A 27,414-nucleotide genomic window follows, 5' to 3' on the forward strand; every position below is an offset into this window, starting at 1 on the left:
TCTTTGGACTGTGGAGGAAGCTGGAGTACCAGAGAGAACCCAGCAGGAACAGGGAGAACATGGAGACTCACACAGAAAGACCCCGTGCTGCAGCCGGGGCTCCACCCACAACCTTCTTGCTGGGGGGCCACAGTGAGGACCACTGCTCCACCGTGCCGCCACCAAGGGAACACATATTTATAATAATAGTAGCTTATTTTACGCTGCGTCTTTGACTTCTTTGATTGTCAGATCATCACAAAGAAACAACTGAGAGTCGCTGAGCTTTTATGAAAGCTTCTCAGGGCGGCTCTGCTGTGTGTGGAGAGCCAGGAGCACCAGATGAGGCTCGGTGGGGGCAAAGCTCAGTTTTGAATGAGGTTGGTCCCAGCAGCTCTCCCAGGGCCCCGATTGGAACTTTGATGCTTCAATTGCGTGAATTCATGCAAAATTTTATCAAAAAATCATTCATTTTTGTTGCAAAAATTTTGAAAATGTTACATTTTTGGTCAAGAACTGACATCAACTCCTCAGCGAGTCGAGACATATCATCACCTCATTGGTGCATTCATGTGAAAGCAATGTAGAAGTCAAAGTTTTCACATTAAATTGCAAATTTCGTCAGTTCCTGTAATTTTACCACAAAAAAAATCGTCAGAATTTTGTCCCAGCTTTGAAGCCGCTTCAAATATGAAGCATTTTTTTTCTGCATCAATCCAAAAAAAGGGACTGATTCATGTTCACACACAAATATTTCTAACTTTGATCTAAATACTGAAGTCAAAGATGTTTTTTTTAGACTCAATCTATTTGGAGGCCTTGAGAACCCTAAAAACAAGACAAGTGAAAGAGGAAAATGATTTTTGTCGCGGGACGACAGTAACGCTGCTGCCTCAAGTTCAACGTCTCCTCTGTTCCACCATCAACAGCAGAAAAAACTCCAAGTCCTTGTGAGTTGCTGGTAAATCTCTATTTCCATTGTCAAAACAAAAGGACACATCAACTTCCTGTGGAAGCGCCGTCAGAGTCCAATTAAATCTTCTCATATCTGGTCAGATGGACACTCGTCAGCTCGCCGAGGCTTCCAGTCAGACACACCTCCCTGGAACAGTGAGGATCAGGACCTCCTCGTGTGGTCCCTGTTTAGGCCCAGTCCTGCTCTGGTTTTGCTCATTCACTGGTTTCGAGTACCGCCAGTAGTGCACTTAAAACCTTGTTAAAATACCTCGATGTGCTTCTGAGAGCTCTCGACAGGGCCGAGTGACCCTGACGGTGTCGGTAGGCGCTCGGCGGCTGCGTGCGTGTAAACACAGCTGAGCTTCGTCTCGGCATCTGCGGCGTCAGAGCCGCTGACTCCACATTTAGACGTGTCCTCTGTAACTGAAGAGTCTGGAGCTGAGCTCCAGTGAATCAGCACAATAAGTCGGTCAGAAATTGTGGTGTAAAAAAATGTGTTCATTCCATCTATTTTGTACTCCTGAGCGATTGAAGTTCTGACAGATTTTACTGCTGAAGTACTGCATTTGTGAAGCTAGCGTCTGTCTTTCTTTTTTATTTATTTAATTTTAAATTTAGCGGGAATGAATCCCAGAGTGGTGGCACCTGAATTTTCCTGGAGGAGTTAACCTGAGTCTGCACTATAGTGTGGTGCTTATATGTGGTGTTATACTGAATATAGAATCTGAATACTACAGGATATATACACATATACTGACATTTATGTATATGTATACACCCACCCACCCACCCACACACACATATATATACACATATGTATATCATACTGTCTTCCTGTAGAGCAGAATAGAACCGTCATGGCTCTGACTGCTCCGAGGGCCGGAGAGAGCACTTGAATGGCAGCCATCAGGATTAGATTAAATCTCTCAGGGATCTTAAGTGGAGCTTCCTCTCACACACTCTTACGCAGGCAAACACCAGCTTCAGGCAGGCATCTACGCTTTTTGTACTTGATGTAATTAAATCTGGAATAATTGCTCCGAGGTTCCTCTCTTCCCTCCCTCTCTTCTTCGCCTCCTTACTTGACAGAGACGTGTAATTAAAAAGGAGAGAGAGAGAGAGAGAGAGAGAGTTCCCCATAGGTTCTTCATCCTCTAATGGAGAACTAGACCTGCTGTCCGCCATCGACAGCTGGAGAGAGAGAGATCAGAGGGAGATGGAGGAAATATTGGAAGAGCAATGAAGACGTAGCGATCCATCAGTGAGAGGGAGGGCAGGCAGGAGACGGCTGAGCCCATCACGATGAACCAGAGAGCAACGCTCACGGCTACCAGGCAGGAGGCGATTTTGGTTTCCAGGAATCAGAAAACTCATTCAATCAGTTCTGAGGTTTCTGAGTTGAGAGCAGCCTTGATTATGACATTTAAACTCAGTTTAGTCTGGAAAGAAGCTCATTACTCTTCTTATTCTTGTCAAACTTGCTTGGAAAGGTTTGTTCAGCAGAACTGCGATTGTTGTACTCGAGGAGGTTGTGGTGCGACTCAAGTGCAGCTTTTGTGTCTCAACTTGAGGCAGCAAAATGAAAAACTGCACTTCAGTACATCAGTTTAATTTATGGAATCGAGTTTTATGTTAAACATGAGTGAATAAATGTAACCGTGTACGTGGTGGAAGAAAACTTCAGCCCATCTGAGCAGCGAATGAAAGAACCGAACTGAACTGATGAAACACCTCCAAGAACTGGGAGTAAATGCTGCATGACATCACGCCAGACTTGGACGTGGACAGTTAGAAGATCAAAGGTTTGTAAAAACACGCGTTTTCCCTCCGTTATTCAGGTCATATCATATATTAGTGCCTTGCTCAGGCAACTGGACTCGATGTTCTTGAAGATCTTTCAGTCTTGTGATGGAGGGAGTTACAGAGCTGACCTGAGACCAGCTAGCTGTGCACGACACATGTCAGCATGTACTCATCACACACTTCCCCCTCCTCGGTCCTCCCCAGCACTTAAATTGCAACGGCCTCAGAAAGTGGAAGGCTGCAAAGCTGCAAGTTTGCATGAACAACAAAAGGGAAATAATCTGAGGTCAGATTATAATCCACCCCCCCCCCCCATGCCCGTATCTGCGCTCCTCTTTTTGAATGTTTGTGTGCATGTATTTGCGGTATGTTTCTATTCAGCTGCACCGTTGTTGAAGGCGCCGCAACTGAAGAGGCAGCAAATATGTTTAATGCAGGAGGTTCCCTGCAGCTAATGCGTTTGTGCTGTCGAGCCTCTGGTCTCGCTACAGCCGACACCGGCAGGACAAGGTGTTGCTCGTGTTGGTGTCCCCGACCCGCCATTCCAACCTGGCATGTGTTATTCCTCACTCTGCCTCCAGGGAGGTGTGTGTTGGTGTGTGAGGGAGGCAACGGTGGCTGTTGAGTCTATAAGCTTTGAGTTTTATTGAACTATTAAAAAAAAATCCATGACGGCCAGTAGACACGTTTCATCCTGCTCCATTTACCTGAGCCGAATCAGAGGTGAGAATCGATTCACGTGTCAATCATCTCTGTCCGCGTTCAGTCATTAATACAAGCAGTTGGATGAGCCCAGTGTTTGCTTTCATGCTTTGGACTGTCGCTTCCTTCTCCAATACCCGCTTTGCATCAGCCAGAATCGCTGACGGCCTCTCAGAAGTGGTGCTGTTTCGCTCCCTGCAGACACAAACAGGCTCTCACAGAGCGCCAGCCGTGAATCTTCAGAGCCACTCAGTGATTCGTTGTGCCCCCCACCCCGCCCCCCGCTGGATTTCACTCCTATTTCGCCTTTGCCGCCACTCAGCCCGCGTAGTCTTGAGAGGTGGATGTTTGTGTGAGTGCAGGTTCTTCGCTCATGGACTGACGAGGCTGAGCCTGTGTTCAGTCAGGAGACGGTCTGCTCATGGAGAGGGAATCAGACATTCAATCCGTTAAATGACAGCAGCAATCAGACATCAGGGAACCCAAAGAAAGCAAGTCACACTAAAGAAGATCGGAATCAGATCTTGTTGTTGGAGCAGAGCTAAATAATTGCATTTCAGCAGTTTCGGTCTTTCACAGACACCAGCACACACATCAGGAAGCTTTAACACTCGGTACCGGTTTGATAAAAGTTTTGCTTCCTCAGCCACTGAATTCTGCCGCTCCCACGTCGGACTCGATCCAGGCGCTCTGCTAACATCTCAGTCATTGGTCGCGTAATCTTTTGACTGACAGCGAAGCGTCTTGCGGTGATGTCATTTCTCCATGTCAAATTGAGACCACAGTCTTCCTGAGCAGCTTGTTGTTCTTTTTCCGATGTCGGTGCGACACAACGAGTGTTTGGATGCACGTCAATCATGACCCACACAAACTTTTGTGGGGGCGACAGCACATTTCATCAGAACTATGAAGGCTCGTGTGTAGTGGGTGTTAGTGGTTTCAGGAGTCCATTTTCTCATCAAAATGATTTTTTTCCCAGCCCTCACTGCATCCATTTTCTTCTGTTTATCCTGTTGAGGGTGGTGGGGGGTGGAGCCTATCCCAGCAGCCTTCCCCCTGGACAGGTCACCAGTCCATCACAGGGCCAACACATAGAGACAGACAACCATTGGCTCTCCCAGCCACACCTACGGTCAATTTAGAGTCTGGATTAACCTGGTCCCTCTTGATGTCTTTGGACTGTGGAGGAAGCTGGAGTACCAGAGAGAACCCAGCAGGAACAGGGAGAACATGGAATTCTCACCCAGAAAGACCCCGTGCTGCAGCCGGGGCTCCACCTACAACCTTCTTGATGGGGGGCCACCGTGAGGACCACTGCTCCACCGTGCCACCCTCCAGCCCTTAGTGATGGATTTCATTCCTCACTTTTCGAAAGAAACACGTTCATGAGATGGCCTTTCTGTTTGAACTGCTATTTTCGCTGCCGTGGTAACTGAATACCACAAGGCCTCCGCAGACTGAAGTTATGAGGTTCAGTGACTAACCACTTTAACACTGAGGAGAAGATTGATTCAACTGAAATTTAACAACACTGAGCAGGATTTGAGCACGTCAGCCACTTTAGCTCTTTGTTTTACATCAGCGATGTACAACAACATGTTTTTGCACCGTGGGTCCGAGAGGACTGAAATTTCCTCTATGCTGTACGTCGTGCACGTATAGCATGTTTGACAATAAAGTGGACTTTGACTTTGACTATTACAAACATGTTACGATTTTTTTTGGGGGGGGGGGTATTCTTGGAATCCCACTTTGATTCAAATTCTTAATTCCAAATGTGTTCTTGATTAACAAAATGGTGTTCGTACTGCAAACCAGAAGAAGTTTGTTCCACTGAAGTCATGAACTTGGAGCGTGATCACCTCGCTTGCCGCGGCCTTAACAATCACCGCCGAGTTTATGTCCTGGTGTTCATCTTGGGAGAGGGAAGACGGCTTGGACTCTGGGATTCGGGACGTCGTGGATCTTTGCTGCCGCTGCATGGTGGAGGAGCGCCGGCTGTGCGTCATCTTGTCGTCTTCCTTTAGCGACTTGATTTGTGTCTGTGACAACAGTTTCATTACTGTTGAAGTTTTTTTCCACGGAGGGCCATTTGTGGAAGTAATGGTGAAAGTAAATGATATTTCGTAGATTATGAAAGGCTTTTATGCTGCATCTTTATCATGACATCATCCACTCCTAATACAGAGTTTTTACTTGGTGGTTTGAGCACCAAAGGGCAGCAGCAGCAGCTCAGAGTTCATCTCTCTTCATCCAGAAGCACAGAAATCCTGAATCCAGACATAAAAATCTCCATCTGAATCCACCTACACTTCTTTTTTGTGCTTGCCAGACACCGCAACACATCCATGCGTGTGTGTTTGTGTACATGCTTCTTCAGTTTCTCACATCCTCGAGCACGTTCATCTGCGGTACCGTGCAACGCAGCGGTGATGCACACTGACATGCCCGTCTGGGTCAGAGACCTTCCTGCGTTCACGCTCGACTGCGCGATGACACCACACTCCTCTGAAACTTGGGATGGTAGCGTTTCATGGTGGATTAAAGGAATGATGCAGGACTTCGGTCTCCTCTGTCACATCAAACATCTCACAGATTATCTTCCCTTTGCAAAACCACGCTGGTGTTTAAGCTCTTTCAAGACTCAAAGGGCTGAGATTTGTTTCTATACGTCCTTTTTAAAGCGTCGCACCCTCCAGTCGGAGCAGACATGCGGCAAGTTTAGAGCTGCTTTTATCTGATGAGCACAATAGCAGCGCTGTGCTTCCCAAAGCTGAGGTATCACTCTGAGGAGGAATCTATCAAAGTCCTCCCAACTTGTACTACAGGAAACTTGTGTCTTTATACCCAACTAAAAAAAAAACAAAAAAAACACTTCTTTTTTTTTTTGTGTATCCCAAAAAATGTCTCCTGTGTGAGCTGGGAAGTCAAGCTGGGTTTAGAGTTTGGAGAAAATGTAGATGCTCAGTTTGACTCGAGTGCCACTTGTCAGCAGGTTCTAATTACTGGGGGGGGGGTTCTTCTTCCTGTATTTTTACTTCAAAATTTAATTCAACGTTCCACCTACATTTCCCTGAATTCATCTGCGGTTTTTGTCCTCTGTGGGATGATCAGTATTATCACGGATTGGAAGTAACGAAGTACAAATACTTTGTTCAGAATCAGTTTTATTGGCCAAGTTTGTAACAAAAACAAGGAATTTGAACTTTCACTTTTATCAGTCTTTTTTTTTTTCAACACAAGTACTTCTACTTGAGTAACCTCTGAGTACTCTGACACAAAAAAGAGAACTATTATCTTTCTGACCATGTCTTTAAAAAAAATAAAACAACTGGCGGCGGAGCTGTTGTGGCGGGCGGATATTGCGCCGCGTTGTGAAGGTGAAGCGGCGGCGCAGCCAGTGAGTGGGACCAGTTTGCAGTTGTGAAATAAAGGCAAGGCAAGGCAATTTTATTAGTGGAGCCCGTTTTCACCACCAGTTTGTCTCCAGGCTTCATGGCATCATAACAACATCCTCTGCCCTCAGACCCTCACATCGACTGAGGAGAAACTCCATAGAAAACCTTTAACAGGGAAAAATCTGAGAAACCTCAGGGTGAGGAGGGGAGGAGGATCCCTCACCAGGAGGGACAGACGTGCAGGAGATGTTGGTACAGACAAGAAAACAGTTTATAATACAGAATGTAGGAAACATGGAAATGTTAATAACAGTTGAAGAAGGAAGCTTCTGGAAGGGGAGGCAGGGAGAGCAAGCCAGCTTGATGGGGGACTGGATGGTAGACTGGTTCATGGAAGGGGAGGCAGGGAGAGCAAGCCAGCTTGATGGGGGACTGGATGGTAGACTGGTTCATGGAAGGGGAGGCAGGGAGAGCAAGCCAGCTTGATGGGGGACTGGATGGTAGACTGGTTCATGGAAGGGGAGGCAGGGAGAGCAAGCCAGCTTGATGGGGGACTGGATGGTAGACTGGTTCATGGAAGGGGAGCGCAGGCCGGTGTAACAGTAGTGTAAACGTTGCATTTCTGAAAAGTGTGGAGTGGGAGGGTGAGGATGGGGAAAGGAGTCTTCTCGTTAGCCGCCAGTCAGTGATTTTCATGGTTACGCTTGTGCGTTCACCAGCTAGCAACACTGGGATGATGGAGAACCACAGTTAAACCCTTGTTGAACGCATTCCAGTCAATGGCACGAGCTCCAATTGGTAACTTGCTCCAAAGAACATTATTGTGATTGATGGCTCGGCGGGTCTGTGAGCGCTGCTTGTTTAATGCCCTCAATTTATAGGCTATAAACCTGAGAGTAGATAATCAATATGGCGGTGTGCGTGGGAGGTTGTTGCGGCTGTGAAAGGCCTTGATACAGGCACCCTGTTTTCTGCAGGCTTGCTGACTAAGCAGGACGCCGGTCGATTCCACCCCCGACCTCTGATTTCTGTCTGTCTGACCTGCAGGTTGTTCTTATGGGCTCCTCCGTCAATGAGCGGGACCAGATGCTGTTCATCAGCACCGACGAAGGCTCCTCCTTTCAGCGACAGCCCGTCTCCTTCACCCCAGACGTGCTCATCTTCCACCCCAAGGAAGAAGACAAGCTTCTGGCCTATTGCAAAGACGGAAGGGTGAGGAACAGAGAGACGCAGCAACATCAGAGAGCACAAGTGAGAACGAGACGAGGCCGCTGAGACGACGCCAGCCAAAGATCTCTCAGTTGGCGGGGCAGCAATGCATAAAATTCCAATTTCACCGCAGCCAACGGCGAAACACAAACCTCAGAGGAAACTCCATGTGTGATTTAAGTGTGTGACGATACACCTGGAGGGCAACACAAGCGGAAGAAAGACATACAAAAATGCACACCATTTGAATAAATCTCTGGTTTCACTGCCGACCGAGACCAGCGTCGCCCAAGCATTTATCGTCGTGACCCAGTTCGGTCTTCAATAGCAACTTTGTGCATAAATGAAAGACGATCACCACCGTGTTTAGTGATGGAAATGACATCTACACCTGTCAGATTTATTGGCTGGAATCATTCTCCCACTAACAAAAACCGGGATGGATCCTTTAGCGTCAGGTCACATTTGCCAAAAGTTCTAGAGTCATTCCCAGAGTAAAGTGTAAGCAGTTGCATTCCCTGCTAAGAAAGGACAATGGACCCCGTTTCCATTCCAAGTAGATGAGTGTCTGTTTTGTCCCCCAAGTTCAGCGTCGTGCTTGACGCCAGAAACGCACCAGAAGAGCCTGAACATCGGAGCAGGAAGTGCAGCAGGATCTGACCTGACCCTGGCCCCAGCCCTCACCCTGACCTTACCCCAGCCCTCACCCTGACCTGACCCCAGCCCTCACCTGGCCTGACCCTGGCCCCAGCCCTCACCCTGACCTGACCCTGGCCCCAGCCCTCACCATGACCTGACCCCAGCCCTCACCCTGACCCTGGCCCCAGCCCTCACCTGGCCTGACCCTGGCCCCAGCCCTCACCCTGACCTGACCCTGGCCCCAGCCCTCACCCTGACCTGACCTGACCCCAGCCCTCACCCTGACACTGGCCCCAGCCCTCACCCTGGCCTGACCCTGGTCCCAGCCCTCACCCTGACCTGACCTGACCCCAGCCCTCACCTGACCTGACCCTGGCCCCAGCCCTCACCCAGACCTGGCCCTGGCCCCAGCCCTCACCCTGACCTGGCCCTGGCCCCAGCCCTCACCCTGACCTGACCCTGGCCCCAGCCCTCACCCTGACACTGGCCCCAGCCCTCACCTGGCCTGACCCTGGCCCCAGCCCTCACCCTGACCTGACCTGACCCCAGCCCTCACCTGACCTGACCCTGGCCCCAGACCTGGCCCTGGCCCCAGCCCTCACCCTGACCTGACCCTGGCCCCAGCTCTCACCCTGACCTGACCCTGGCCCCAGCCCTCACCCTGACCTGACCCCAGCCCTCACCTGACCTGACCCTGGCCCCAGCCCTCACCTGACCTGACCTGGCCCCAGCCCTCACCTGACCTGGCCCTGGCTCTCACCCTGACCTGACCGCGGCCGTCACCTGACCTGGCCCTGGCCCTCACCCTGACCTGGCCCCAGCCCTCACCTGACCTGGCCCTGGCCCCAGCCCTCACCTGACCTGGCCCTGGCACTGGCCCCAGCCCACACCCTGACCTGGCCCTGGCCCTGGCCCTTACCCTGACCTGGCCCCAGCCCTCACCTGACCTGGCCCTGGCCCCAGCCCTCACCTGACCTGGCCCTGGCCCTGGCCCTCACCCTGACCTGGCCCCAGCCCTCACCTGACCTGGCCCTGGCTCTCACCCTGACCTGACCGCGGCTGTCACCTGACCTGGCCCTGGCCCTCACCCTGACCTGACCCTGGCCCTCACCTTAACCTGGCCCCTGCGAGGACTCAGAGTCCTGATGCCAGGCTCTAGTTTGCAGTGATGCTTGCATAAGAGGAGGAGGATCTCAGTGTGCAGCAGCAAAGAGGCTGGGAGGCCGACTTCTGCGTGGCTTTTCTCTCTCGCAGCTGAAACCAGAGATGGGATCAGTCGTCCTGGTTATGAGGAAAGGAAGTAGACACAACTGACCTTCTTCACAGGAGCATCTTCCACCATCACGCGCTGAGATCACATTCAGCGTTGTCGATGTTTGAACTCATGATTCTGTATATGGGGAAGTTCGTCAGGGTGAACAGATCAATACTTAACATACAAACACACCACGGCGCAACACACTGATCATAAGTTATTAGCTCAAAGTGCACAATCACACAAACGCGCACACCTTCCTCCTGTTTTTATTGATTTACTGAGCCCAGCCTTGACTTGGTGAGGCATGAAATTCTTTGATTGGATGCTCTTTTCTTCACTTCATCCTCCATTGATCAGTGCAGCCGGCGTTGGACTTCATCTTTCCTCGCCTGCTTTCAACTGGTCTTTTCTCGGTCTGATCCAGCCGGTGTTCTCTGTTTTCCGTGCAGCTTTTCGCCTCCACTGACCTCGGCCGCAAGTGGGTTTCACTTCAGGAACGGGTGACCAAGGACAGGGTCTACTGGTAAGTTAGGCTACATTATGAGAATCGTGAAAGCACAGAGACCTTTAGTTTATACGCACTCTGACATAGAAGCACCAATGTGGACTTCTGGCCACGGACTGTACTTTTCAGGTAGCAAATCACCCCGAATTTGATGTTGAATCCACGCCATTGCATCTCTGTAAAGGTGTTGGATTTCAAATACTGAATGGCTTCTCTACCTGATAATGAGGTCATTATTTACTCCCAGCAGAAAGTATTGGACGGATTGATTGACTTTCGTGTAGGATACATTTGATATAAGTGATACATGTTTGAAAGAGTGCCAGAATATGTTATGGCTCATTCACGCTCCCATAATTATTGATCTGCTTTATTTTTGTGAGAAATTAAAATTGAAATCTCTGTCTCTTATGGATGGAACGCAGCTTATGAAGTATGCAAGAGTGAAAACATCCTCATAACTTGTATTTCTTCCATTTCTTATTCTTATTCTCAATCAAATGTACAAGAGTGACTCTGCAAATCCCAATAACCGCAAATTGTCAGTCAAAAAAACAAAGGAAATTTTGTTTTATTTTATTGCTTAAAAAAAAAAAAAGAGCATCAAAATCAAATGAGAGGAGGATTTAAACGAGTAAATATCAGATGCAGCCTGGCAGAAAATTATTCAAAGGATTCATTCGTCATCCATTTTTCATCAAGACGGTACATCGACTTCAGTGGTGGAAGGGCGCACTGCCCGTAATTACATGTGACGGGTGATCCCTCAACTTTACTACAGGTGTTCACGTCCGCGTCGACATCAGTTCTACAAATCTATTCTCATCGCTTTCCCTACAGTGTTGGAGAGCCGACAGATCCTCTCCTCGCTCCTCCGCTTAAATAATTAGAAGTGTAACATGTTGCCCTGCTCACCAGGAGACGCTCAGGGTGGAAAACAAACTGAGTCTGCTGTTCTGATATGATCTGGCGTCTGATGTTAGTGACTGGCGCTTGGCCTGGTCATGTGACATCACCTGAAACTGGACTCTCTCAGTTTGTTGGAGCAGTAAACCAGGAAACTCTCGTGCATCGGGAGATGTTTTCCACTTCCACGGATGAGCTGCTAACTGCTCCCTCAAATCAAACCGAAGCGCCCCCAACCATCACGTGCAGCGGGTCGTGCGGCTCCTGCGGTCCATCCTCTCTCCTCCCTCCTTCCACCAGCGTCTGCTAATTGCTCGTAAACTCTCTTTAGAGGGAAAGTAACAAGGTTTTAAATCTCCACTCTATCTTTATTGGGATTTCACAGACTGCACCACAGAGTCCTAATCAGATGAACTGCTTAGTTTAGTGCTCACGGAGGAGCGTTTGTACTGTATTGAGTGCTACAATGCTTCTAAAAGAAAGTATAAATATTTTGGAGGTACCTAAACATGAGAGTGCCTTTCCACAGCTTTGTTCTCAGCATCAAAAGGAACCAAACTATTTACTGGACTTACATTCTGTTCAAGACAACTGGATATATTCTGTAATCAGTTCTGGTAGAACAAGATAATCCCACTGCAGGAGGGAGGAGCGCAATCCCAACCAAGTAAACATATAAACTGGACAGTTAAGAGTCAAGATGATACTTTCTGACATGCGTCGATGTGTTGCTCTGGTTCTGCAGGTCCGTACCGGGTGTGGATGTGGATCCGGATCTGGTGCACATGGAGATGCAAGATACCAGTGGAGGTAGAGTGACTGATCCGGCGCAGCCGAGATGTTCAAGATGAACAAAATGACGTTATTCCTCTGTTGTTAGCTGAGCGTTCTGCTAACTAACAAGTACTCTTAACCAGTATTCACTAGGTTAACCTGCTGCCATGAATCATATCAGTGGTTGGCCCTCAAGCACCAACCAATCACCGATCAAACGTGTTCAGGAAACATCAGGCTGGACTGAACTGAAGGTTTTTCAACCGCCGTCTGTCAAACCGTTGACAGACAGATGGGAAGCAAAATGTTGTGGGCTTCTGTATTTGAGTGGCGGACATTTTGTGACCTCCTTTGTAGTCGTGTTTCAGTTAAGACGCACACACACACGCGCGCGCGCACACGCGCACCCTGTCACTCACCGGACCATGCACACAGGACCTTGAAAGCAGCCAAGATTAAGATAAAGACCCGCTCACCTCCTGAGACAAGACAGCTGCAACCTTTGACCCTTTGACCCCAAATTGTATTTGTGAAGGAGTCTCTTGGGCTTCAGCCTCTCTACAACAGGAGAATTAGGGTTCAAAGGGCCTCTACACAAAGATTGGACCTCCAGAACATGAAGGAGCACACGATTCACTGTCCTAATATAATGGTGCTATCAAGCTAAGATGCTAGCGTCCACCTTCCTCCTCTTAGCTGTGCATGTCTTTATTTTATTATTTCAGAAAAGCTTTGTGTGTGTTTGTATGTGAGTGTGTGAGTGTGGAGGGGGCAGGCAAGGAATAATGAATGGAGGAGGGGAGTCTGGGGCAACAAAAGTCTATCTGGATTATCATAAGAGATTAGTCCCAGGTAACAATTTGTGTGTGTGTGTGTGTGTGTGTGTGTGTGTGTGTGTGTGTGTGTGCGCGCGCATGCGGGGGGGGGGCTTCTATATAGGTAGAACGCGTGAGATTTCTTATCCCCAAAGGAGACGTCATCTCCTTTTGCACCACTAAAAGAGAAAAAAAAGAAAACAATGACACAGACAGTGGTACAATCTATGTCTCCATATAAAAATACACCTTTTAAAAGTTTCATCTCTTGCAGAGCTGCAGTCTTTTAACCCATATGTCCACACACACACATAAAAGCTGCCTGCAGTGTGAAACCTTGACAGCTGAACAAGGCTGCCTGTGTTTGGGACTAGTAGAGGCTGTCCGTCTGGGCCAGCTGCCCAGGAACAAGAGCTCTTCCTGGGGCTAGGAAGCACCACATGCTCCAGTCTCTCTGCTCCCCTGCCCAGATAGATGTGTAGTCGAGGGTGGCCGCAGTCATCAGGCATGCCAGAGCAATCTGTTTGCACCTTTTGTCACAAGTTGCACTGCGTCAAAGACGGACACTGAGATGTGTTGTTCAGATTGCCTGCAGGAGGCTTCGCCGGAGCTCTGAGAGCTGGAGCCGGTCGGCTGATGGATGGCTGTGTGTGTGTGTGTGTTTTGTTTTTTGTGTGTGTGCCGTGCGTATCTGCACGTGTGTCATTAGGGAGATTGATATGCAGTAAATTGTGAGTGCATCTCATCCAAACAGCAAGCACAGGTGCTATACATGGAGTTCATGACTCAAGAATCTCAGCATTTACATGTTTGTTATTAACGGTCACACGGGAGTGAGGAAAGACGTGTGTGTCTTTGCAGGTGTGTGTGAGCACAACACGGAGCTGTGAGACGGAATTGAGCACTTGAGTCCAATCTAATTGTTTTTTAATGAATCCTCAGTAATAAAATGTTCCGGCTTTTCAATAAAAATTAGCCAACTCAGTTGTTGGACAAAGACAATGCTCGGAGGGAAAGAGCCGTGTGTGTGTGTACGTGTGTGTGTGTGTGTGTGTGTGTGTGTGTGTGTGTTCGCACATGTTAGGTAACATCATGTGAGTGATGGATCATTTTATGATCAGTGTGGGTAGAAAATGGAAATGCAAACCTTGTGTCCAGCAGAGAGATAGAGAGAGACCAGAATGATGAGTCAGTGTGGCGCTGCAAGCTGCTCCACAGCCACCGAGCCATCCTGACGCATCCAGGATTTAAAACGCTTCTCATTTCAATTTTCCCAGTTATCACGGCACAATCAAGAGTGGTGTTCCCATACAGGGATTTTTATGAGCCTTTTTATTTCTCATGGAAACAGCATCACGCACAAAGCTTCAGTTTTGTTTTGTTTTTTGCGCTTGCTTAAGGTGGGTTTCTTTTACCTTTTCGAAACAAAGTAAATACAAAGACCTAGATGGAAACAGCTTGAATAAAATCAGACAAAGTGAATGTTAAACTCATGTGACTGACCAGCTGTTCCCACCGCCATCGTCTTCCTGGTTGTTCTCAAACTTTCTCTTCGTCTCCAGAGAAGCAGCAACACATCTGTTAGCAGCTGACACCAAAGAAGGACAACTGTCAGTCGCTCCTCCGTGTAAACGTCCCCACACCAAAGCAGAGAGTCCACCTGTTGGATTGCTGGGTTTTCTTCTTCTAAGCTGCCTGTTACAGCCATTGTAACATTGCCTATACCGCCACCTTCTGGTGGAATTGTGCACTGCCTTGACCTCTCAAAGCCTTGATCTCAGTTGACAGCTGTAATGGATACACAGCAACTGAAACTCAACACATCGTGCGCAGTCTCTTTGCATCCCACCCTTCTGTTTCTAAACACTGGTGTTAATGTGAGGATTTATGGTGTTTCAGGGACTGGCGGCTTCTCCTTTTGCTCCGACATTAGACAAGAAACGTTAAACTCCACTGGACAGGCTTTGCTGGAAATGTGCTGAATTCATCATCTGTGTCCAACGTTTTTTCCTTTTCATCAAGTCCATTTGCCACATGCGAGTCAGAAATCTGCAGCTACTTCTGAGTACAGCGGCACTAACAACTTAAAATGTACACGGAAAAGCAAATGCCTGTCTTGTGATTGCTTCATGGCGACAGCTGAAGTCGGGTTGCTAAGGAACGTATCCAGTGGAAGGTCTTAGAGCAGTGCATCCACGCTGTGGAAACCAAGCTCACGCATCCACAGGTCCAGGAGTGGGAATAAGAGCTGAGTTGCCAAAACATTTTCGATGTCATCCATTGAGTAAAAATGGACGATGCACATTTAAAATTGCGTGGGCAGTTTTTCATGCTGCTTGTTGCCGTAATCATAGGGGGGAGCGACCCAAACACCAGGCATGAGCATGCAGTCATGAGAAACATGCTGATGCACTGAAACCTTCACATCATCAAAAAGCACAAATTAAAAAATACAAATGATGAAATGGTGCAGAAATATCAGTTTGTGTTTGTTTAGCAACTCCAAACCATCTAGAGGGATAAAAAGTGCTGCACACATGAAGGGAAAGTCTAATTGCCATCTACTTACTCTTATTCCATTTTAGTTTCCATCTTCTGCGATGCATTCTTGTTTTATTATTATTATCTTTACATCTTTGAACATGACTTTTGATTTATTTTATGAGGTCCTCTAGTCCACTTTCTAAAATGAGCACTGAAAAAGCAAATGGTCAAAACATATTTGCTCAAATAAAAGTGTTGACCGTGTGTGTCCTCCCAGAAACCCTTGCACTTTGCTGCATCTCCTCGTCTTTGTGCCCCTGCAGGTTACCTGTATGTTACCTGTCTCATCCAGAACTGCTCAGACAAAATGGTGACGGCTCAGTTCCTCGGCAAAATCGACCACAACTCCCTGTTAGTGCAAGACGACTACATATTTGTCAAGGTAAGCGTCAGGGAGTTGGAGAAAAATATTCAATATTTCACCATGATTAGAGATTCGGTTTTACCGCAAATGATACAGATGCTTTCTGCTCAAGTGAAGCCTGACGTCTCAGACTCTGAAGAACCACCGAGGAAAAAGGATGAAAATGAAACATTAGACCAATAAAATGGAAAACAGACAAAAGAATAACTGCACCACAGTGAGTCAGACGTTACGGGGGGGGGGGGGGGGGAGACAAATCGGACGCAGAGGAGAAACTCCAAGTTTTATTGGTTTTGAGAATGTTATTATGTTATGTTATTACATGAAGATCACGGGTGAAAATTTGATCCTCAGCGTCCGTGTGAACGTGCAACGTTGGAGCTGATGTACTTCTCAATATACGGAGGAACAAATGTGGAATTCTCTTAATCTTAATCCTTAATCCTCCTAATCTTAATCTCTTAATTCTCAAATCAATGCAAAAGAATGTATAAAGATTTAAAATGGGGTACATTATATCTGTAACTGATATCATTGATAAACGTCAGCCGATCTTGGAAGCTTCTCTTCTGCACCCTCCTGTTGCGCAGATAACAAGAAATACTGTGAAGAATTACTATTCAGAAGAGTGTGCGGAATTAATCAGGCCTTGTCTATAATTGACTTGCCATGCAGCACAGTACTTTAACACTGTGGAGACTCAGAGCTGAATCTTATTTGCATGTGATAGCAGCAGACTAAACATGAGCTGCTACAGGATCGTTGTATCTCTATATTTGGAAAGGACCGATGTATTTCGATTGTTTATGCACATAAATAAGTGTGCGTGAGAGGGCTGAAAGAATTTAAACCTCATTGGCGACATTTCATGAGTCAATGCTCTTCCGGTTTGACTTTTGAAGCTGTTTTTCAGGGAAGTTTTTCCTTTTGAAAACACAATCGCGCTTCCTCCAGGACTCTCTTCTGTAAAAGATGGCTTTTGTTGTTTCATCACTTTTTCATCAGTGTCCAGAATATAAAAAAAGCAATACTGGGCTGCCTTCCATCATAAATAGAGGTCGTAATCATGGTTCTGGAGTGAGTTAGAAAACAAGGCAACCAAAAGCTCTTCTCACAGAACCCAAAATAGAATCACTGAAGTTCTGCATCAGATTTTGAAAGCAACTTTGAAAGTTTGCTCACCTCACAAAAATAAAAAAGGAACGAATGGAAAGCGAGAGTGCTGACTTGGTTGCTTCCTGCGGTTTTAAAAAAGAGCTTTTGGCCCCTCATTTATTTTTTTTTCTCCAAAGTGATGATGTTTCATTCTCAAAGAAAGAGGCAGACAGAACAAGACAGAACAGACAAAACAATCTGAGGCTGTTTTCAAGTGTCGTCATCTCTCTGCGGTTCAATTCAATTATCAAGGCTATTATTTTGCGTTTAGTTTAGTTCTGAATGCTGTGATGCCATAAATCATGGGAGGACACTCCTGCTAAGCAATTATTTGACTGAACTCTATCGTTGTTATTAAGCCTTTCAGAAGCTGATGCCTCATTAAACCAATTAATTTCATTCAATGTAGCAGGAGAGGATTGTGAGTGGTGAGCTGGCAGCCTGAAATATTCGTCTTTTCATGTGACGGCTTCATGTTTCTGGTCAAAAAATAAATACAAAAAAAATAAGAATAGCAGGAAAAAAAAGCAACTGCACCCTTAACACCTCAGTGCTGCATGTTAGAGGTCGTCGGTGTACAAAAACCTCAAAATTGGAATATAAAGCAGCTCTTTGTATACACGACATCATTCTGACGTAAACGCTTGGCGATGGCATCACGGTCGTGCGCTCATGTTACGTGAGGCTCACTGTATTTCTTGTCCATTTCTCAGGTCACCACAGGAAATCGCACCAAGCACTACGTGTCGTATCGACGCAACGAATTTGTCCAGATGAGGTTTCCCAAGTACGCCCTGCCGAAGGTAAAGGTACCACTTCTTTCACAGCTAATTGCCATTGCAGTTTAAATGAGGTGGTGAATCGATGGGTGCAGCTGCTCAGGTGAGACTCTCCCGCTATCGAAGGCTCAATTGGCGGTTTTGGATGGTTTCACTTAGAATTGTATTTCTGCTCACAGGAACAAAACAACAACTCATTTGTAGCTTTCTAATCTGTCGGCTCTTCAGACGCCTGCAGCTCCTCCACCCAACTTTGATCCAAAGTTTACTTTCACTCCAGAGTCACCCCGAGTCGAGGTAAACCAGCTCCGGGTGACTCGTGTTGTTTGCCTCGTGCATTGTCCACTGACTCTGATGAAGATGCACTCGTGGAGAAACTCAGTTTGCACAGTTAAAGGCTGTGACTTCATCTGGGCCCGACTGAGACCCACGTTTCAGGCGGACCAGAGTTCAATTCTTTACTCCGCACCGGAGTTCTGATGAGCTTTCCCACCGCTCAAATGAAGCCGACTATCCGAGGAAGCAAAGTCTGGTCCGTTTAAAGCGGACCAAGCAGCTCCGGTGAGGAGGCGACCTTCGTCTATGTCACGGTGAGCTGCTGGAGAAACTAAGCAGAGGTTTTAAGTGAGAAGGCGAAGTTCTCGATCTACTGCTCAGTCTCGGTTCCCTCGCTCACCTCTGGTTGTGAAATGTGGGTCACGACCAAAAGAGCAAGTTCGAGACTTCTGATGAAGGATTAATTTAATCAAGAACTAGGATGAAGTGGGTTTCCTCTGGAGCTGGACTGGTGTCTCGCTTAGGGATGAGGTAGGAAGTTCATTCATCCACGAGGGGGTAGCACAACTGATCCTTGGCACCAAAGGAGCGAGTTGAGATGGTTCCGAAATCTTGTCAGGACGCCATCTGGGCATTGAGCTGGTTACAGGGCAGACCCAGGACCAGGTGGAGGGATTATACCTCCCTGACACCTCAGGCCCCCCCAGTCAGAGCCGGTCCATGTGGCCAGGGAGAAAAAAGTTTGTGGTCCCCTGCTGGCGCTGCTACCCCCGACCGCTGGATAAACGCCCCGGAAGGATGACGGACGTTAACAAGGTTCTTGCGCTGCAGGACATCACATCCCCAGACGGCTGAGTCCTGATGGAGCTCTTCCTCATGGAGCCTCCATGGCAGCACATTTGCAGCTCAACACCAGCTCAAGTGCTATTGAGCTGCACTGATGGAATGCAGAGCTCAGGGACGCGTCTCATGCATTTTTCAGCTGTAAAGCAACAAAAAGAAAACCCTTTCAGACAATGCAATAGATACAGTGTTAGGAAAACTGTGAGGAGTCCTCCAGTAGCCGCGCAAAGGAAACAGGTAGAATTACCACCGCTCAGAGATATCTTATGGCTTGAATACTTCAGCTACTCAGAGATCTTCAAGGAAGGGATTGAATTACAAACACACACACACACACACGCACACACACTCACTCACACTGCATGCGTTTAGTTAAAGTATGCCCTAGATGCTCTCCCTCCCTTTTGTCTCCCTCTCTCAACATGTGTCCTCTTACTTGGGTGAGCAGATAGGTCACATGTTGCAAAGCTTTTAGGTCACGGGACACAGAGGGGTGTAGAGAGAGGGGAAGGATGGACCGAGTGAGGGATGGAAGGGAGGAGTGTGTGTACACGGTTGAGAGAGTGTTTAGAGCACCATGTTTTTCCACAGTGAATAATTAAAGGCTGGAGGATGAAAAATGCAGAGGCCATCAGTGAAAGCAGTTTGGCTCCATCCTGGGAGAGCTGACCCGAGCTACGGATTAACGACACACACACACACACACACACACACAGTGAGCGTGCGTGCTCAAACACTGCTGCATCACCACAGCTTGATGATTTTTGTCCCTTTTTGGTAGGGCCAGGGGCTTACTGCCTGTCTCCATCGTTGCAGTACACATGCGTGAGTGAAAAAGCAGAGTAATTCACAGCCAAAGCTGAAGGTGGCAGTAGTGAGCTGGATGCTTACATCACTGGCGTTGCGTTGAGTCAGACGATGGACGAAGCTCTCCCACCACAGCTGACGGAGAGAAACACACCAGCTGGCGGCTGAATTCGGGATTTGAGCTTGATGGTTCTGCTTTGGGGTGTTGTTGAGGAGGATTGTGACAGCTAAGCTAACTAGCAACAAACTAACTAGCAAGCTTTGACCGGTCAGAATGAACTATCGACCGCCAGGCATTTAACATGAGGTCAGCAACTTGTGTCATGTAAATTAAATAAATCACTCATGGAAATGACACGGTTGTACTTTTGTTCAAGCTCCTCCTTTTGTCCCAGTTTCCATGAACAGAACAGCTGCGAGTTCCTCTGTTGTTCCATGTTGCAGGATTGTTGCCCTGCAAACATGCACACAGCCTGAGTGCATTTATGAATGTGGCTCCGGCCTGAAACACTGATATCAATCGAAGCCACAAAATTAATCCAACGGTAATTGAGCCCAAGTTGTTTTCTCTCTCTGCTGAGTTAATGATCGCTGACACACCTCTGTGGGCACCTCTCCCTCCACGCTCCGGAGGCTTTCTCTTCAAATATTACGGTAATATAATGCAGAATGTGCTGAGTCACTCTTTGCTTCAACGTGACAGTCTTTCACGAGTCATGATTCAATTGGCACTGGAGGCTCAAACACTATTACAAGTACAACACTTTTTCTAAGCTTCCAAAAACTTTGTTTGGATGTAAAGACGTTATTATCTACATATTTATTGGATAATGTCCCCCGGCTCGCAGTGGAAAAGTTTCTGTCAAACTTAAAAGACTTTTTCCTTTTACCATGTCATTAATTCCCTTTCTTTCACTTCCTCCATCCTTTTCCTCCACCTTCTTTTCTTTTCTTTTCTGCATTACCCTCAACTTTTTATTGTTTACACCTTCTTTGATTTTCCAACTCAGTTGTTCTTCCCTTCATCCATCTTCTCCGAGCGTTCGCTGTCATTGCTTAAGTAATAAATGTTGTTCCTGTTCCTTCGGTGGTCTGTAAGGTGTTCTCATTCTCCTGATTCTGAAAATGTCTCTTCTATATTTTGCACCCAGGATGTTCAGATAGTGAGTACGGATGAGAACCAGGTCTTCCTCGCCCTCCAGGAGTGGTACCAGTCAGACACGTATAACCTCTACCAGTCAGACCCCCAGGGCGTCTACTACTCTATTGTCCTGGAAAATGTTCGCAGCACCAAGCAGCCCGAGGAAAATGTCCTCATCGACATCCTGGAGGTGAATACACACACACACACACACACACACACACACACACACACAAACTCACGCACACACACACACACACACACATACACTCACACACTCACACACTCACACATGCCTGACTTCACCTTGCCCCCCAGGTACGCGGCATCAAAGGTGTCTTCCTGGCAAATCAGAGGACTGATGGGAAAGTCAAAACTCTCATCACCTACAACAAAGGTCGAGACTGGGAACCCTTGGCCCCGCCCAGCACTGACATGAATGGGAAACCAGTAAGCTGCAAAGCGGTAAGCACAACCCCACTTTCCCACTGTACTGACACCTATTCAGTCCAGTACTGAACCCCGTCATGTTCCTGTATTTGCCAAAGAAAGTCCTAACTTTCCTGATCCACATGAATCCTCGTCCCCGTTCCGCAGCTCTGGAACAACCTGGGGTCAGTCGAGAGCGGAAGGTTCCTGCTAACTCCTGCTTTTATAGAGAAGTGGAGTCGAGTGACGGGTTCCTCCAAAAACCCGCACACAAACAAGCTTCCGGGATAGAACGTGTGTTAGCATGTTAGCAGCATCGGCTTGTCAGCTCTTTTTTTTTTTTTTTAAACAACTTTGTACTTCTTGAAACTGTCAGAAACAATTTTTCAAGTTCTGCGTGCGGAGTCTTTGTGAGATGAATCTGACTTTGACAGAAAACAATCATTTTTTTTCCGCTACAACAAATAAAAACAGGCTGTATTTACATGACGCCGTTGCTGCTTTTTGAAATTCACATTTTGAGTGAAATAGAAAACTAGAACTGCTCCAGTATATTTGTGGGTACGAGGCACTGCACTTGTTTTCGATGTGGCCGCTGCTGGAGGAGCAGACGCTACACATCAGCATTTATGCCTCTTAATCTGAGACTGTTTTTGCTTTTCAAACTTGTAATTATCTCCGATTGCACCGCTCCATTTCACACCTCTGCCCCGTCTTCACATTCGGTGAGGTTTTCCTTTCATGAATTCGTCTCTGATGCAACCTGTCAGCGCAGTTCCTTCAGTACTCACTGATGTGAATAAGTGATGCGGAATCAGCTGGCGGAGAAATGTCCTCAGTTTCGGTCTGCAAGTTATTTTGTGAACATCGTCAATAAACCAGTCTGAGAAAATCAATTTGTGCCAAAACCGTCTTGCGTCCTGATGTTCTACTCGCTTCAGGTCTTGGGTGGCGGCGGAGCAGTGGCAGAGCGATGGATGAAGAAGATCAACTGTGGTGGTTTAAGCCACGCTGACTCTGCCCTCATGGTTTCTCCTGGATAACAGGGCCAGATAAAAGCCAGTGTTTACTGTATTGCTTGATAATGGTATGTGGGTTGTTGTAAACGGCAGCAAATATACCTCTTCATCTGACCTGCTGCTCTCATTATTATTCCTCCCTGCAGTATTTGAAACTGATTCACGGACCAAATGGACCCAAACCTCCATGTGTTGTTGTGTGTGGGCCCGTAAGACGTGAGACACGAGCTTCAGTAGCTGAACCTCGCAGTCCAGTCAGCTTCGGAGTGAATTAGATTCCCTTACATTTACTCCACCGTGTTAAATTAGATTAGGAGCACATCCCAGTAGCGTAATCAGGTAGCTGTGACTCATTAACGTCTTCATTTCACTCCTCGTCTCACCCTAATTTCTCTCGCCATGTTTCTTTCTACGCAGCCGGACTGTCACCTCCACCTCCACCTACGCTGGGCGGACAACCCCTACGTGTCTGGGACGGTCCACACCAAAGACTCTGCTCCTGGTCTCATCATGGGTGCTGGTGAGCTTCCAGAGATGCACGGAGTTGTTTTTGAATTCACCTTATATATATATCTATATATATATAGAGAGAGAGAGAGAGAGAGACAGAGACAGAGAGACAGACAGAGAGAGAGAGAGAGAGAGATGTGCCTTTCAAAGCATCCAGCCTACAACACCAATAAAAGGTGAAAATCAAGTGAGGAGGCATTTGAGTTGAGACTTTAACATTCCGGTAGCGTTCCAGAGTCGTGGCATCGGGCAGCTGAAGGTTCTGGTACCGTTCCAGCCGAGCTGATACGTGGGGAAGGAGGAAGAACGTACACAGAGATGCTGACCGCCCCGACCTTAACTCAGACTCTAGTGTGAGGGGATGCTCGGGGAGGCCAGGTCAGGTCAGGAGAAGAGCGAGCCAAGCCCAGCAGGGCGGGGGAACAGTGATACTTGGGCGCAGTTCAGGCCAACTGAGCTGAATGAATTAGAACATTTGCCAATATTTTTTTGTGTCTCCTCCAAACACTTTAAATGAGCGTTTGCATCTGCAGAGGCAGCAACAATTCCTTTTAATAAAGAAATCATCCGAGGAGTCCTCTCACATCTTCGCACATTTTTGCTTCGATTTGCTATAAACAGAAGTCTTCAAGCCAAAAGGAAAGTGATGTTCCCTGGAAGGAGGGGATGCCAGCTGAAGTCAGATTGAAAAGCAAATCAGATGTTGCTGCTTCTCTTTATTGACTCTGTAATTTTGCCTTTTTAATCTGCATTGAATGTCCTTGCCAGTGCCAACAGTGAGTTTCTCCTTTAAATCTGGTGTGGGTTCATCTCGTCTGACTCACATCCCCATCTGATCTTCAATTATTAATCTGTCCTTCAGGTAACCTTGGCTCCAAGCTGGTGGAGTATAAGGAGGAGATGTACATCACTTCAGACTGTGGGGCGACATGGAGACAGGTACCTGAGACTCGCTCCCATCCTCTCACTTCCACCAATTTGGATATCAAAACTGGTTTTATATCACTTCCCCTGAAGGTTTTCGAGGAGGAGCATCACATCCTTTATCTGGACCACGGAGGCGTCATTGTTGCAATCAAGGACACGTCTATACCACTCAAGATACTCAAGTAAGATCACTTTTGTGTTACCATGGCAATCCTTACACCCTGCAACAGTGAGATCATTCATTTCATTGCAGACTTAATGTTTATTTTTTTATTGATATCATTTTTTCAGTATATGAAAGAGACTTGGTGTTTTACTTACTTCTAGGGAGCAGGTCTCTGTCTCTACCCTCTTTTCATACAGGGTAGTGTATTCCAGCCAAGAAATACCTCAGGGTGTAACGGTACATTTGGTTTCGTATGAATTCAGTGCAGTTGCAAAAAGCAACAAAAACCCAACCTGCATAAGGCTGGGTTTCTTCAGATGGGTTTTTGCTCCTCCCGGTGTCCCCTGAGGTAGTTGGTCCATCCTAAAGTGTACTGTGGAGCATAAAAGAGTGAGCACACACTCATGGATGGGTGTCCAAACAAAGCCGCGCATGGTCACAGCATCTGGCGCCTAACAAGGCTAACAGCGGAGGAAAAAACCAACCTTAACTTACCAAAGAAAAACACAGAAGTACCTTGGGTTTTAAAGATCCTCTCGCCGTGTATTGAACTCTGAGAGCAGTCGCACCCTTGCTCCACCTCCAAACTATTTTCTTGTGTCAGTTTCCTGTCTAAAAAAGGTTTGGAGGGAAATGAGGACGTTGCCAAACGTAGTGATGGAGGCTGATACGGGAGCTAGCCAAGGATTCACGTTTCTGCTGAATAAATAAACGAACACAACGGCAGAGGGAGAAAGACTAGCCCCGCCCACTCCACCCACTCCACCCACCCCGTCCTGCAACAACAATTTTTTTTCTCGCGCCGCATCATCTGGTATTCGCTCACTCACTGGATGTTCGGATTCAACCTCTGTTGATGTAAAACAATGAGAGTGACACTGAGTGGTTAAACCGAGTAAGTACATCAGTACTTACAGATGGTAATTTCCTCCTCACACCCTGAGTCATCCCTCTTTCTGAAGAGGACGTTACACCCACGAGGAGCTCAACTCACGTTGCCTTAGTTTGAACTTTTGCCGTTGGTTGAATTTGCACACAGCTGATTAAAGGTTAAGGTTAGTTAAGGTTTCCAAAGGAAAAAAATGTTCATGTCAAGTTCAGATTCTTGAAAAATGCAGAAAAAAAGTACAGAAATCAAGCCAGTGTACTTCATCGCTGCCCACCACTGCCTACCCTTGAAAATATTCCATATCCCCCCTCCCCCCCCGAGTTAATACACAATTTCAAGCTCAGTAAATGCTATCTCATCGACCTTGTTAAGTAATAAGGATGGAATAATTAGAAATCAGAGATAAGAGAGTGCTCAGAGGGAGAAAAAAGCATTTATCACAGACAGGAATCAAATAACCTCTTAGGTGGGCGACCGCGTGTCCTTCGGTGGGAGCGTGTCCTTCCTATGTGAACCTCCATCCCTCGGTCAGATCAATAGCATCTGAGATGCCAGCAACAGGCTGGAAAACATCATGCAAAGAGCCAAAGCATGCGAGGTGGGAGCCCGAGGAAGTGTTCTGTGAGAGAAGGCAGCTTTTTAAAGAGAACCTCTCGTTAATAATTCTCCTCTCTCTCTCTCTCTCCCTCTCCCTCTTTCTTTCTCTCTTTCTCAGAGTTGCATTGCAGTAGACTGCATGGAGATGCACTTGTCCCCTCGTAGCAACCCTTAGCTGTGCAGCTAGAACGCTAATGACTGAGCTGTGGTGCGTTTCTATTTTAGCACACATTGATCTCGTCACATTTTCACACGTCTCCGTTGGAATCTTGATGATTTACTCCATTGTTACACGGTCGTCTCTGACGCCTGAAACACACCAGAGACGCGTCAGCAGCATAGAGGGAGCTCTTTTTAAAAAAAAAACAAAAAACAAAACAAAGAACAGTGCAGCAACCCCTGTCTGAACTGACTGCACTTCAAGTTACAGTCGATATTCAGTGTGAGAAATGTGAGGAACGTTTGGTTCGTGACCCTTTTCTCTGTTTTTTGCTGCAGGAGTCATGTACGGAACCTTTTAGTTACCTGCGTTTTTAGGGTTAAACAGTGAGTAATAACTTTGCCGATGTCGTGCATCCATCAGCAGTTATAGTGTTTGCCTGGTACTTGCTTACTTTGGTGGCGAATGGTACTGTACATTAGATAAATGGCGAATGGTTTCTGTACATTAGATAAATACTTTTACTATGGGCTCCATATCCATTGCTGTATTCTGGTTTTGAGATGGAAATGACCAACACACACACACACACACACACACACACACACACACACACACACACACACACACACACACACACACACATACTGTATATATATAAGCACCTGTTGTTCCACCTGCTGTGACTTCTTTCCCAGTAAAGCCACCCAAAGGACACATTGTGGGTGCTGGTTTCTTGATGTATTATGTGTGTTTCTTCAAGCAGCCACCCTGGTTCTGTTTGTTCAGGCCGTATGTGTGTGGGTCAGTGGTTCTGGCCTCCTTGCAGCACCAACTGAGCCGTTTCTATGGGATGTCTGGATGACCACGTGGTCGAGAAAAGAAAAATGTTGCCGTAAAAAACCAAGAGATGCATCAGTTGTGTCCTGTGCCACCGACGTGGTTCATGAAGCTACTTCCACTGATGATGGTGGTTATTGAGCTGCTCTCGCATCAGCATCATGGAAGGTTGTGTTGGAGTCAAGACCACCTGAACCAAGTCATGACCAAGACCAGACTGTACCAAGACTTTTAGAGGTCAAGACCAAGGCCAAGGCAGGGTGAGGCTGAGATAAGACCAGAGGTCCTGCTGCGGCGCTTCTTTGGTTTGGTCTTGTTTTCCTGCAGATTGAACCTTTATGGTTTCTGTATCCAAATGGAACTGTGGACAAAGAATCCAACATCTTCCTCCCGGTTTCTTCCACAACAACAGTTGAGCTGACAAGGGTGGGGAGGGGTGGAGAGGGAGCAAAGATTGTAATGCATTCAAAACAAGTTATTATATACTGGAGCATTTTTATATCCATCCGTCCATTGTCTTCCGCTTATTCCTGTTAAGGGTCGCGGGGGGTGGAGCCTATCCCAGCGGCTACAGGCGAGAGGTGGGGTTCCCCCTGGACAGGTCACCAGTCCATCTCAGGGCCAACACATAGAGACAGACAACCATTCACACTCACAGTCACACCTACAGTCAATTTAGAGTCTGGATTAACCTGGTCCCTCTTGATGTCTTTGGACTGTGGAGGAAGCTGGAGTACCAGAGAGAACCCAGCAGGAACAGGGAGAACATGGAGACTCCACACAGAAAGACCCCGTGCTGCAGCCGGGGCTCGAACCCAGGACCCTCTTGCTGTGAGGCCACAGTGAGGACCACTGCACCACCGTGCCACCCCATTTTTCTATCCAATCAAATAACTTCCAGTATCACACAGTTGTGGTCTTTAACAGCCTTGAAAAAAGATCCACTTGGTGTGAGACCGAGACAAGACCAAGGAAATAGTAGTGGAGTTTGAGACTATGAAAAGGGGTCCTGGGAAGATGAGC

At 47.1% G+C, this 27,414-nt stretch overlaps 1 protein-coding gene across 8 annotated transcripts in view; it reads left to right on the top strand.

Moving 5' to 3' along the window:
• sorcs2 (sortilin-related VPS10 domain containing receptor 2) overlaps positions 1–27,414 on the top strand; it is a 186,501-nt gene that overhangs the window by 137,469 nt on the left and 21,618 nt on the right. For all 8 annotated transcript variants that reach the window (XM_086197831.1, XM_086197830.1, XM_086197832.1 and 5 more), the window contains exons 4-13: positions 7,887–8,051; positions 10,395–10,468; positions 12,102–12,166; positions 15,753–15,871; positions 17,722–17,811; positions 20,865–21,044; positions 21,173–21,319; positions 22,720–22,822; positions 23,675–23,751; positions 23,830–23,921. In XM_086197831.1, the coding sequence (XP_086053957.1) occupies positions 7,887–8,051; positions 10,395–10,468; positions 12,102–12,166; positions 15,753–15,871; positions 17,722–17,811; positions 20,865–21,044; positions 21,173–21,319; positions 22,720–22,822; positions 23,675–23,751; positions 23,830–23,921 (1,112 nt within the window). The remainder of the gene's footprint in view (positions 1–7,886; positions 8,052–10,394; positions 10,469–12,101; positions 12,167–15,752; positions 15,872–17,721; positions 17,812–20,864; positions 21,045–21,172; positions 21,320–22,719; positions 22,823–23,674; positions 23,752–23,829; positions 23,922–27,414) is intronic.

This window comes from Aulostomus chinensis, chromosome 24 (assembly GCF_037954235.1).
Source record: "Aulostomus chinensis isolate RoL2024-O1b breed Wild chromosome 24, RoL_Achi_v1.0, whole genome shotgun sequence".
Lineage (NCBI taxonomy): Eukaryota > Metazoa > Chordata > Actinopteri > Syngnathiformes > Aulostomidae > Aulostomus > Aulostomus chinensis.